This window comes from Talaromyces marneffei, chromosome 4, assembly GCF_009556855.1.
Source record: "Talaromyces marneffei chromosome 4, complete sequence".
Taxonomy (NCBI): domain Eukaryota; kingdom Fungi; phylum Ascomycota; class Eurotiomycetes; order Eurotiales; family Trichocomaceae; genus Talaromyces; species Talaromyces marneffei.
In genome coordinates, this window is record NC_072351.1 from 2,180,006 (window position 1) to 2,191,744 (window position 11,739).

Sequence of the window (11,739 nt, forward strand, 5' to 3'; positions counted from 1 at the left end):
AGTTTCTTAGATACTGGGTCGGAGTTTTGGCTTTGCTTGTCTTTAATCTGCCAGTAGCGGTTGAGATACCCTATGATCTACTGGAACCTTACTATTTTATTTTTTTGTCCTAGCTTCTTTCGCTTCGACATACCTCCGTGTATTATTATTGTTTTTTACTAGCTTGACAGCATCCTTTCTATTCTCGCTACATTAATCCCAAGCATGACCCAGCAAATACAACCGAATCGTCCATCCAGGCATCCTCTCCGCAGCTTTCCTCAGTGAATGAATTGTCTTCTCAGGATCGATTTCCGTCCCATCTGCCTTGAAATAAATTCTTATCCCCTCGCACCCAGTCGATACATCTCCAATTCTTGAGCAAGTCCTTCTATAACTAGGGTTACAGCCCCTAGCCTTGAATCTCCGGATTTGTTTGTCTCAAAGAGTCCCTAAGTAGAGTACAGTATTCCTACTTCTGACTCCCCCTGTGCTGTATCTGTTGACTATACCATTTCTTCACAAAAGATTGTTAGCCGAAGATCAACTGAGAGAGTGCATGGTAACTTCCACTTTCAGCACCTGATCCCGCTGACTTCACTCTAGACATTTTAATGAACCATGAAGGTGAAATTGGACTTGTCATGACATATGCCAGCTCGTCCGATATGTCGTCGTTCAGTATGATGCTGCTGGGCAGAGATGGCTGGAGGACTGCCGGCCGCCCCAGGCCAACTATATCACACGCATTGCTTTTGATGGCTCTAATCATTCCATTCCTGGTGCGAAGGCCTCCTGTTACCATCAAGGGCACGGTGGGAAATTCGTGACGGATCGCGCTGACAAATTCTATGAAGAAGGCCTCACGGCATTTTCTATATCATCCAGCGTCATTTCGCGCGGCGTGCCGAATATGAATGAACTCGCGAACCTCGCTATCAGCCCCGAACCTAGATCCAATGGAACGGGGCTTGGAGCAATATTCTTATCGCAGAAGCCGCGGGATCCTGCGCCCAGAGGTGACTGTCGCCCTGGATGGTTTATCTGCACGATACTTGGAGTTCCGTTCGTCGTACTCGCCTCAGCCCAGACCTTCCATTTCTATAGAAGCTCGGTTTCTTTGGTAGGGTCAACCGTGACATCGCGTGCATCTCCCAGATACACACTATCAACCTGGACGTTGCCTAGAATACATCCGAATTAGTTACTTAGGAGTGGAGCGGATATGGTAGCAAGACCGGCATACCAGTGATAATCATGCCCCAACCACCATTCCCCCATTCCCTGTAGACATTGTTGTGGCTGATGGTCGGAAGACCGTTATTATCCGCCATGCCCTCAGCCATAGCAGCCTTGACCAAGCGGTTTTTGAGTGCAAGGCCGCATTGAAGCTTTAATGGTTGCGCAATCGTCGAATCCATTTTGGTCCCAGTCCTGTGAAATGTGAAATTGCATATCCACGCAGAAACGGTTCTGAATAGCGGACGTCATTTCTACCATATGTGGCTTGCAATACCTAGAGCCGAGGCTCAAGTGTGGAGATGATGATCGATCTCCTTGTTCGCAGAAACGATGGGGGAATGAGTTTCGCCCGAGTTGAACCCTCTCGGGGCAATTATGCTTAATCAAAGGCTCGGGTCTCGTTTCTCGACTTTTGTTCGCACGATGTTTACCTGATAAAGTATGGTTTAGCCACTCAATTCAAGAAAACATCGCCTGTTGTCGACAGGATTAACTCGACGATGTCGGCCATGGTAACTAGGTAACATACAGGGTAAACACTTAACCAATCCAACGCCTCTTTTGGTGTCTTTTTTTGCATGGGGCTTTACGTGTGCTATAAATAAATAACTTTATTATTATATTCATATATATAAATTTTTATATTAATAATCTTTAAAAAAAAATATTATGGTTCTCGCTCGCTTTTTAGTCTTCATAGCAGTTGATTGGAAAGTCGTGATTCTCTGGTAATACTTTACATCAAATAGTTGCTTTCATCACATCAGACGCTGACTGGAAAGCTCCAGAAGCGTAAGGTTGTCTTCAAAGCCAAAGCATAGGTATATCTATAGTCATTTTGTCCAAGCCCCTACTGAGAAGATTGCAGTTTCTCGGCTCGTGATATGGAAAGGCCAACGTACTATCCTATCTCACGGAATGGATAAACGGGATATCATATCAATTTTGTACCCGCCTCGAATTTCAAATGCCAGTCATGAACGTCCTTCAGCTGCCTATCTGCCATTGCACCCAAGCCCCTCTGGATCCAAGAAGGAAATGCACGGAGTAACGAGACTACAAAACGGGTTTCTGGCAGAATGATCTGGCAACCTCTCTGCGCGAGAATCTGCCTGACTACAGCCTCAGCCACGACCTCGGGCGCGACAATGGTTTGACCGAATCGCTCTCCAGCAGAGATCAACCTCTCTATCATTGGTGTTCGCACCCAGCTAGGGTGGATGATACTGGTCCGAACTTTGGGCGCGTTGTACCAAAGACTCAATTCCTGGCTCAAGCCTTCATGAAACGCCAAGGCACTGGCTTTGGAGCAACAATAATCTATCGACCCTCCCAGGCCCAGGAAGCTAGCCACACTAGCAATGGTAACGACGTGACCATGATTCTTTTTAATCATGTCTGGCAGAAATTCTTTAACCATCAGGAAGTGCGAGATTGTGTTGGCGTTGAATGTTTGGCGGATTTGGCCTTCGGATTTCTCTAAGATGGGCCCGTTTTTTCCAATGCCGGCATTGTTGACGAGTACAGTTGGGCTGCCATGGTCAGCACGGATCTTGATTGCGGCGGCACGGATGCTTTCAGAGGACGTCACATCTGCGCGGTAGAATGCTACATCTTCGTCTGCTTGCATGTTGGTACATATCAAGTATGAAGAGGCCCTTTGAAAGCAACTCACCTTGAGTGTACTCGGGCTCTTGAATGTCGAGAACAACCACACGCACCCCCTTTTTAACGAGGCTAGATGCAATCGCCTTGCCAATACCACTGCATCCACCAGTGATGAGTACTAGCTCATGCTCATTATCCCAGCCTTTCTTAACCTTTGTCCAATTGTTTAGGCTCAGGCGATTCAGAACACGGTTTGCCCAGATAACCAATCCAAGAGCTGCTGACGCAATTACTGCGTTGCGTGTCATGGGGCCTGGCGCGCGAAGTCGAACTACCTCAGTGGCTTTGAGAGCCCAGTGTTGCAGGGCAGTCAAAGCTTGGTTGGCGGACATGTTGGCCGTAGACAGTGGGTATGAGAAAGCGGTTCAAAGAATGACAAGAGAGCGTAGAACTTTGTAGCAAGAGGCCGCAGCAGGTATTGAGACCGCACTCTCGAGCTTGGTGTGAAATTTGAGAAGTGACGAGACACACCTGAATTCAAGTCTGTGTTGGGTAGTCGACATGAGTTGAGAACAGGGAAAGAGGAAGAGAAGGAGGGGAAAGAGGGCAGGATCGAAGAAATGCATTCTCGACGACAAACGCTGTCCTGATGACTGAGGCATCCATACGCGCAGTCGTGACGGATGTGCCCGAATGGCTTCCCGGCGTGCTGGAGCTGGCCCAGCCTGTTGAACCTTCTTCACTCAATAAGCGTAGTTTGCGTGCAGTTGAGTTGTGAAGCCGCCAGTCGCCACTCGGAGCATTGTTCAGGGCTTTTCTAGAAGATTGCCGTTTTGGGATTTTGATTCCGACTACCTACGAGAGTGTGTAATTGTATGGAGTTCGTTGTTGGCTAGGCTGGGCTTGTGCAACCCGGAAGAATTGCCCGGTCCAGCCAACGCTGGTGGTATATTATTATTATTATTCGCCCTTGCTGTTTGTATCACTCCTGCTCAATAATTGGCACCCTGCATGGAACACACTACACAGCACACCCAAGTGCCAGAGACTATGGTAAAATATGGAGAAAACACACATGAACAGGAAACAGACAGTAAACAAGCCAAGTCGAGCTTTCCAAGTAATCCTCCCATGGTGCTGATCAAAGAAACAAGATGTAACAGCTTATTCTTAGTCTTGACTCTCGATGTAGTAGTTACTGCATCAGGAATGAAAACAGCCATTTCGCGGGCGGAGGAGCCCCTGATTGGCTTAGGAGACAAACAAAGCCGGAAATTAAGTCAAAACGTCAGATGTTTATTAGGTACGTAGTATCCACTACCGGTGCCTGGCCCAATCAGAACGAAAGGAATTTGATGACAATGGGAAGGCATGCAGAGGTTAAGAGGATAGAATACCTAATTCTCTAAGTTAGTTACTACGTTACTAGTAACTAATATGTAATATTAATAGTAGGATCCATCGTATGATTATGATCATTCAATGCCACAGCTCGTCAATGAGTGTACCTAGTACCTACTAGGTACCTAGAAGGTTAGCACTACTCCGTAGGTACTAGTTAGTTAACCTTATACTACACACACACACACACACACACACACACACACACAGGGGTCCTTGGCTAGCCACGGGCCGCTACCTAGTTTGTTTAGTTGATCCGTGCTTCGTGCTTCTGGAATTTTAATTTTCAACTATATTAACTGCCAAGGTCCAGCGCCTCTTTTTGCTTCCCACTTGCAACTTTCTTGTCTGTCCTGCCGTCTAGCAGGAGTCCAGCAGTCAGTTGCCTGACACTTTGCCGGAGACTGAGGATATCCTCCTCTTCGAATTCCATACGCTCTTTTACAGTCCCTGGATGATATCTTCGAGACTTCAACCCCTGTTGGCGTGTGGCTGTCCCGATAACAAGCCTCATGCACTTTTAACTTGAAAATTACTCGCATTCAGACAGGGATTGTGCAGTTTCTAGTTGTGCACTCAAATTGCTCTGAATAAATTTCCATTGCAATATATATATACACACATATATATATACCAAAAGCAAAATGGCGATAACAGGAGAATCCGTTGCTGCCTTTGCCCTTGGCACAGCTGTTTACATTTTGTTCTTCAACCGTGGGGAGCACCATCTCTATCCGCAACGCTATCTCAACGCCTTCGGCGCCGCGGTAATTGCGACGGCAGCTCTACTCTATTTCCGCCATCATCTCCCCCTCTTGGAGGCTCTGCGTACAACGACCGGTCTATCGCTGTCGTTCTTGGCTGGCCTGTACTCCAGTTTGCTCTTCTACCGCCAATTTCTTCATCCCTTGAATAAATTCCCCGGCCCATTCGGCACCCGCATTTCTGCGCTGTTTTTGTCCGTCAAGTTTTCCAAGGCCGACAGTTCGCGACAGTATCTGGCCTTGCACAAGAAATACGGCGATTTCGTGCGCACTGGTTCTTCGGATCTATCGATTATTCACCCCAAGGGTGTTCAAGCCGTCTATGGTCCTGGTACACAATGTACCAAGGGTGATGCTTACGATGCAACTAACCCTATCAAATCGCTACACAGTTTTCGCGATAGACAATCACATGACAATCGTCGTCGAGTCTGGAGTGCCGCCTTTGGCGATACCGCCCTGCGCGGTTACGAGAAGCGCATCCGAAAGTATCGCGATATGCTGATAGCCACTTTTGCCGCATCAGAAGGCAAACCAGTCAATGTCGTGCAGTGGTTTAACAACTACTCGTTTGATATTATTGGTGATTTGGCGTTTGGTCAGTCCTTTGACATGCTCAAAAAGGATGAGTTGCATTGGTCTGTTCGTCTACTTGCAGAAGCGTTTGAGCCGTTGGCGTATGCCCTTCCGACGTGGATCTTTCGATTGGTTCAAGTCATTCCCGGTGCGACCAAGGATTGGTTTCGGTTTTTGGACTTTTGCCGCGAGCGAATCATTACGAGAATGAAGGTTCGTCTATTAGTCTCCTGAACATGCGCAGAGCTGATTCCGTAGAACACGCCCGATATTCCTGATATTACGTCAACCCTTTTGGCACCTTTGGAAGGAAAGAAAATATCCACGGAAGATTTGAATTTGTTGGTTGGCGACTCTCAGCTTATGATGGCTGCTGGAGGGTGAGTCTATACCCACTTATCAGAACGGCCGATGCTAACGACTGCAGCGACACCACCGCAACAACCCTGTCTAGCATTATTTTCGAGCTCTGTCTCCATCCCGACCAGCTTGAGGAATTGCGCAAAGAAGTTGCACCATACATGACTGACCCATCAGGAGATGTCCTGAACGAGAAAATTGCACATATCGACCGCCTCAATGGTATCATTTACGAGGCCCTTCGGCTTCATCCTCCCGTGGCAGGAATCATTCAGCGCAAGACACCTCCAGAAGGAATCTGGATTGATGATATCCATGTTCCGGGGAATATGTTTGTTTTCTGCCCTCAGTATGCCATTGGACACAGTACGTACCCTTTCCCCCCAATATACCATGACCTAAACTTAAATCCACAGGCGAGGCAATCTACGAAAAACCAGAGGAATTCATCCCCGAACGCTGGTACTCCCGCCCCGAGCTCGTCAAGGAGAAGAGCGCGTTTGCGCCGTTCCTTATCGGTAAGTCTTCTTGTCGCCCTCTTTGACATTTCGAATGCTAACGATGGCAGGAACGTACGGTTGTATCGGCCGACCACTCGCAATGATGAACCTGCGAAGCACCCTTGCACGACTCATCACCACATTTGATATCAAATTTGCCGAGGGAGAGGACGGTAGCTCCTTTGATGGCAAGTCGACGAATCACTTTTTGTGGGTTCCCGCGGATTTGTTTATTTCGTTTACCAAGCGTGGTTAGTGTACAATAGTACCATCCATTTTATTAGTTGTACGGAGTAGTCACTCTATTGTATATTTTCAAGTAGATTTATCGTAAACTACGTAGTAGTCGCAGGCATGTGAATGGAGGGAGAGTAGACAATAGACGCTAGTCCCGAACAAGACGCCAAGCCAGGTCCAAAGCTCCGTCGGCTCAGGAAAATCAAGCTTCACCTCAATCCATCAAAGATCCCATCTCGCCTCAATTCCAGTACATAATAACAATGGCTTCCAAAATGTCATGGAGGGTGCTGTCCGCCCGAACGACTGCCCGTCGCAGCGCAACGGCACTATCAGAGCAGTACCGCTGCTTCTCGTGTAGCATGCGAGCGAATCAACAAACACCATCATCACCACGAAAATCCGAGGACGAATCTCGAATGACGCATTTCGGGTTTGAGAATATTCCAGAGGCCGAGAAAGAGTCAAGGGGTACGTACCTATGAAAACAGGGAATGAAAAAGCAATTGAGCTAAACTGCCCGTATAGTTGGCGCCGTATTCAGTTCCGTCGCAAGCTCGTACGACACCATGAACGACCTCATGTCTTTGGGTATTCACCGCCTATGGAAAGACCATTTCGTACGCTCACTCAACCCGGGCTCACCCAAAGTCTCATCAACTCAATCCGAAGACGACGGCCAAAAGGGATGGAATATTCTCGACATCGCGGGCGGCTCGGGCGACATTGCATTCCGCATGCTCGACCACGCAACAAACATCAACAACGACCGGGACACTCGCGTCACGGTCAGCGACATCAATCCAGACATGTTAGCCGAAGGACGCAAACGAAGCCTCGATACGCCGTACTACAATACGAAACGACTCTCATTCATGGTCGCGAATGCAGAACACATGCCCCAGATCCCCTCCAACTCAGTCGATCTGTACACCGTCTCGTTCGGCATCCGCAACTTCACCAACAAACAAGCGGCCCTCAACGAGGCATTCCGCGTGCTCAAGCCCGGCGGTGTGTTCGCATGCATGGAATTCAGCAAAGTGCAAGACTTTGCGCTTTTTAATGAGGTTTACAAAAGATGGAGTTTTAGCGCTATTCCACTTATTGGACAGCTCGTTGCAGGGGACCGGGCGAGCTATCAGTATCTCGTCGAGAGTATTGAGAAGTTCCCTTCCCAGGAGGAGTTTCGGGATATGATTGCCAAGGCCGGGTTTGTGATTCCGGGCCGGGGGTATGAGAATTTGTCGTTTGGGATTGCGGCGATTCACAAGGGAGTGAAGCCTGTCTGATGAAGTCTATAGATCTAGAGTGTATAATATGTACAATATCTTCTTCCTCATCGACCGAGTACAATAGTGTTACGTTAAGTTAGTTAACTAGTTCGTTAGTTAGTTAACGTTACCAGGGTTAGTGATGCTGAGTAACAATGCGGGGCAAGGTAACTACTAGGTACTAGATACACCGGGGACGGAAATTGGCCGCTCCATTGGCCGCTGCAGGTAGGTCATCCTCCACTGGAACCGGCAGTACGTACATAGTTATACTTAGTACGGTACGCAGTTACATCTGTCAATCTGATACTACCGGACAATCCCGACCGGCCCGCACTCTATATCCTTGTCATATCACTTACTAAGACGAGCGGGCGATGTCGTGATCGCAGCTCCCTTCTTGAGTGCATATGCATTGACGCATATCCAAGGAGCTGCCCGTATCAAGAGAAAACGCCCGCCGTGGTGATATGTCGTACTAACTCGTAGCATGTAACTAGAACTTAAAGTCAGTCGAGATCTAAATTGGATCTGTGAATATGCTTACTCCGTACTAGTAGAGTAGAAGTGGCTGCCTGCGAGGGCAGCTGTCATCCAATCCCGTTGCAGCCTGGTATCGGAACAGAAAAAAAAAGGGTACTCTTAAGATAAAGCCGAGCTTCGTCTTCCTCTGGTTTCACAACTTGTCCAGTCCGGTTCTCTTCCATCTTCTCTTCAACTCGTCAATGATGCCCTTATATAGTACACTTCCCGTGGAGATCGATTCTATATTCCACAAGTCGCATTACTGCAGATCGTGATTGAGCTCCTCTCACTATGCGTCGGAATGCTTCTTATCGCGGGGGTATGCTAACGAGCCCCTCCTGATTAATCGATTATTATCAGACTGTCTATACCTACCGGCTCTTCGGACTTGTTCGCTTTCTTTCTGTTTTGTTCTCTCTTCCTCTGAATACAAGCCTTGATACCTTATACATTCACCCAGTCCAAGTCCGAAAATCACCATGTCTCTCTCCGTGGATGCCGACGGAGATGTCCTCTCCACGGTACTCCATGTCATGACCACGGAACGCGATGCCCTCACTCACCTCGAATACCTGTACCGCACCAACGACCTGGCCGCAAAGAATATGTCCCGCGCAGTCAACCAGCTCGTCCACACAATCCACCGGGGCGGAAAGCTGGTGGTCTGTGGAGTGGGCAAGAGTGGCAAGATAAGCCGCAAACTGGAGGCGACGATGAACAGTGTGGGAATTCATAGTGTGTTTTTGCATCCTACCGAGGCTTTGCATGGTGACTTGGGTGTGATTCGATCTGTACGCCATTTCCCTATTTCCTATTCCTATGAAAAAAGAAATGCCAATTGCTGACTGAGGTAGATTGACACGCTCCTCCTAATCTCCTTCTCCGGCCGCACAGCAGAACTGCTCCTAATGCTCCCTCATGTCCCACCCACCGTACCCATCATAGCAATAACATCTCACATCCACCCCTCAACCTGTCCCCTTCTCTCCTTCAACAGTCCAGACATGACCATCCTCCTCCCCGCACCCTTACACATCGACGAAGAAACCTCTTTCGGCCTATCAGCACCCACAAGCTCGACAACCGTCGCACTCGCACTAGGTGATGCGCTCGCACTCGCAACAGCTCAGAAATTGCATAATCAACCAGGCCAGGGCCCCGCGGAAGTGTTCAAAGGGTATCATCCCGGCGGCGCAATAGGAGCTGCAGCCGCGACGGCCGAGGCCATCAAATCTGCGATTTCGACGCCGTCGACGTCGATGACTACATCGCCGAGTTTGGAGTCGTTGGCAGACGCGGGTGTTAAACTTTCTCTGAACGATACTACTAGTGCCAAAGCAGATGGTAGTGCGATATGTACATCCGAGCACTTCGTGGCGACGGAGTGTATACCCACCGTCTTGCCTAGTCGGCAACCCTCGAGTACCACAGCGGCTGAAGAGCCCAAAGAACAAATCCGCATCCTCGACATCTTACTCTCGGCAATCCAGAACCCTACGTCAAAATCCTGGGTGAAACTATCAGAAACCTCCATTATTCCGCCGCAGTTACTCCGCACATGCACAACAAAACACAAAGTTGATGAATCTATATCCAACTTGACAGGATCATGTATATCAATTCCCGCCACAAAATGGATTCCCATCCGCGCATCGACGAGTATTGCACGTACTAAGTCTATACTTGAAGAGACGATGGGCATTACGGACATGCTGCTCTCCTCCCCTCAAACTAGCGATAACAGCAGTGATGATAATGATGACAAGTATATCGTCATCAGCATCGTGGACGACATCGACCCTTCTCACATACTCGGCTTTGCCGCTGGCGAGGACGTGCATCCCTCCCTCTTCTCTTCCCCTTCTTCTTCTTCTACGTCAAGTATCTGAGCCTACGCTGACAGACTTCACGTCTGTTTTTCTTTATCCCTTTCATATACCATGATATACCAAAACGAGCCATGTCAGCATTGGTGGATTTATTCGTTTGGTGGTTTGCATTTTGTTGAATATACCTTATTTCCTTACTCCTTGAACATACCTACTTTACCACTTATGGTATACGTATATACAGATAGTTTTTTTTTTTTATTTGTCCGACATGAACAAATGGATGAATGGCGTTGCAGAGCAACCTGCCTTTCCTTTCCTTTCCACATTTCCACAAAACATTGAATACATAGAACTTACACACGAAGTGCGAGCACAGCATAGGGTCTCGAGAAACACGTGACGCCGCGTCCTGGTCTGGTCATCACGAACCTGATAATAATATCTGATTGATTGATCTTGCTTCCAGTACCGAACACGAGGACCGAATTACATCCGTGCAATACCGTAATTCTTATCTGTAGTCGTTCTATTCCTGAGGCTTTGGATTAGGTAGGTAGTGAGTTTATTATCGATGTCTAACGACCGGTATTGCGAGATCTGCCACTAATTGAAAGGACTTTCTCTTCTACGTGGCTGTACTGCTACAGCTCTCTGACGCACAGTTTTAGGGGCATAAGTGAACCATAATGCCGCTGCTCTTATCAAATTAAATGGATAAGTTAAGCATTAGGCACAGTTGGAAGCTCCAGATGTCCCTTCCAGTACGCTCCGTCATCATCTTCATGATCACCAAAGGCTCTATAGACCTAATGGCCTGGCTCAACGGCAACGACACAGACGACGGGCCCGTTTACACACCACCACCACACCACCTCGTCCTCCATGACGAAGGTCAAGCGCAAGAACGGGGGCTAATGCGGCGGTTAGGGCTGGATGGGACCGGCCACTTGTCAATAGCGGCAAACAGTGGGTTGCTGTAAGAGCTTGGTAACGGATCCTTACCCACCCGGTCATGCCCCAGTGATTGGGAAATGGGTTTTGTAATGGCGCTACTATATTATAAAACCATCGACATGCCACAGTAACTAACAGGACAACGTGTTGTAATATAATAGACCTTGGATATAACACAGTATTGTTAGACATTGTATGGCGATATAGCAAGATTCGGTTATATTACAAGAGTAGTAATCTTACAGTCCTCTTATGTGCTCTTATAGAGGCTTGATTCAACGCGCGCCTTCCTAATTAGGAATTTCTAATGTCCTGAGGTCTTCCACACCAACATTGATCCATGGGTGCCATTCAAATATATATCATCCTACGTGCTTACTCTCCAACCCACGCGTACCTAGGTATGTACCTACGCACCAATCTCACGTACAAGGCCTGGCACATTTTGGTGTTCAAGGTGGTGAATGAATCCTAATTCTATTAATATACG

General features: G+C 47.9%; 5 protein-coding genes across 5 annotated transcripts; 3 read left to right on the plus strand and 2 right to left on the minus strand.

The window, feature by feature from the left end:
* Positions 1–1,080: 1,080 nt before the first annotated feature.
* On the minus strand, positions 1,081–1,400 carry EYB26_005825 (uncharacterized protein; the record flags this gene model as incomplete). Its single annotated transcript, XM_054265105.1, has 2 exons — positions 1,081–1,163; positions 1,226–1,400. 2 exons carry the CDS (start codon positions 1,398–1,400, stop codon positions 1,081–1,083), a joined length of 258 nt encoding a protein of 85 aa, XP_054121080.1.
* A 755-nt stretch (positions 1,401–2,155) lies between these two features.
* EYB26_005826 (uncharacterized protein) lies at positions 2,156–3,221 on the minus strand (the record flags this gene model as incomplete). The annotated part of the gene is made up of 2 exons (XM_054265106.1): positions 2,156–2,841; positions 2,897–3,221. The coding sequence occupies 2 exons, from the start codon at positions 3,219–3,221 to the stop codon at positions 2,156–2,158; spliced, it is 1,011 nt and encodes a 336-aa protein (XP_054121081.1).
* A 1,653-nt stretch (positions 3,222–4,874) lies between these two features.
* EYB26_005827 (uncharacterized protein) lies at positions 4,875–6,686 on the plus strand (the record flags this gene model as incomplete). Its single annotated transcript, XM_054265107.1, has 5 exons — positions 4,875–5,783; positions 5,829–5,950; positions 5,998–6,296; positions 6,347–6,448; positions 6,499–6,686. The coding sequence occupies 5 exons, from the start codon at positions 4,875–4,877 to the stop codon at positions 6,684–6,686; spliced, it is 1,620 nt and encodes a 539-aa protein (XP_054121082.1).
* A 256-nt stretch (positions 6,687–6,942) lies between these two features.
* Positions 6,943–7,956, plus strand: EYB26_005828 (uncharacterized protein; the record flags this gene model as incomplete). The annotated part of the gene is made up of 2 exons (XM_054265108.1): positions 6,943–7,138; positions 7,196–7,956. The coding sequence occupies 2 exons, from the start codon at positions 6,943–6,945 to the stop codon at positions 7,954–7,956; spliced, it is 957 nt and encodes a 318-aa protein (XP_054121083.1).
* A 986-nt stretch (positions 7,957–8,942) lies between these two features.
* On the plus strand, positions 8,943–10,352 carry EYB26_005829 (uncharacterized protein; the record flags this gene model as incomplete). Its single annotated transcript, XM_054265109.1, has 2 exons — positions 8,943–9,254; positions 9,318–10,352. The coding sequence occupies 2 exons, from the start codon at positions 8,943–8,945 to the stop codon at positions 10,350–10,352; spliced, it is 1,347 nt and encodes a 448-aa protein (XP_054121084.1).
* Positions 10,353–11,739: the final 1,387 nt, after the last annotated feature.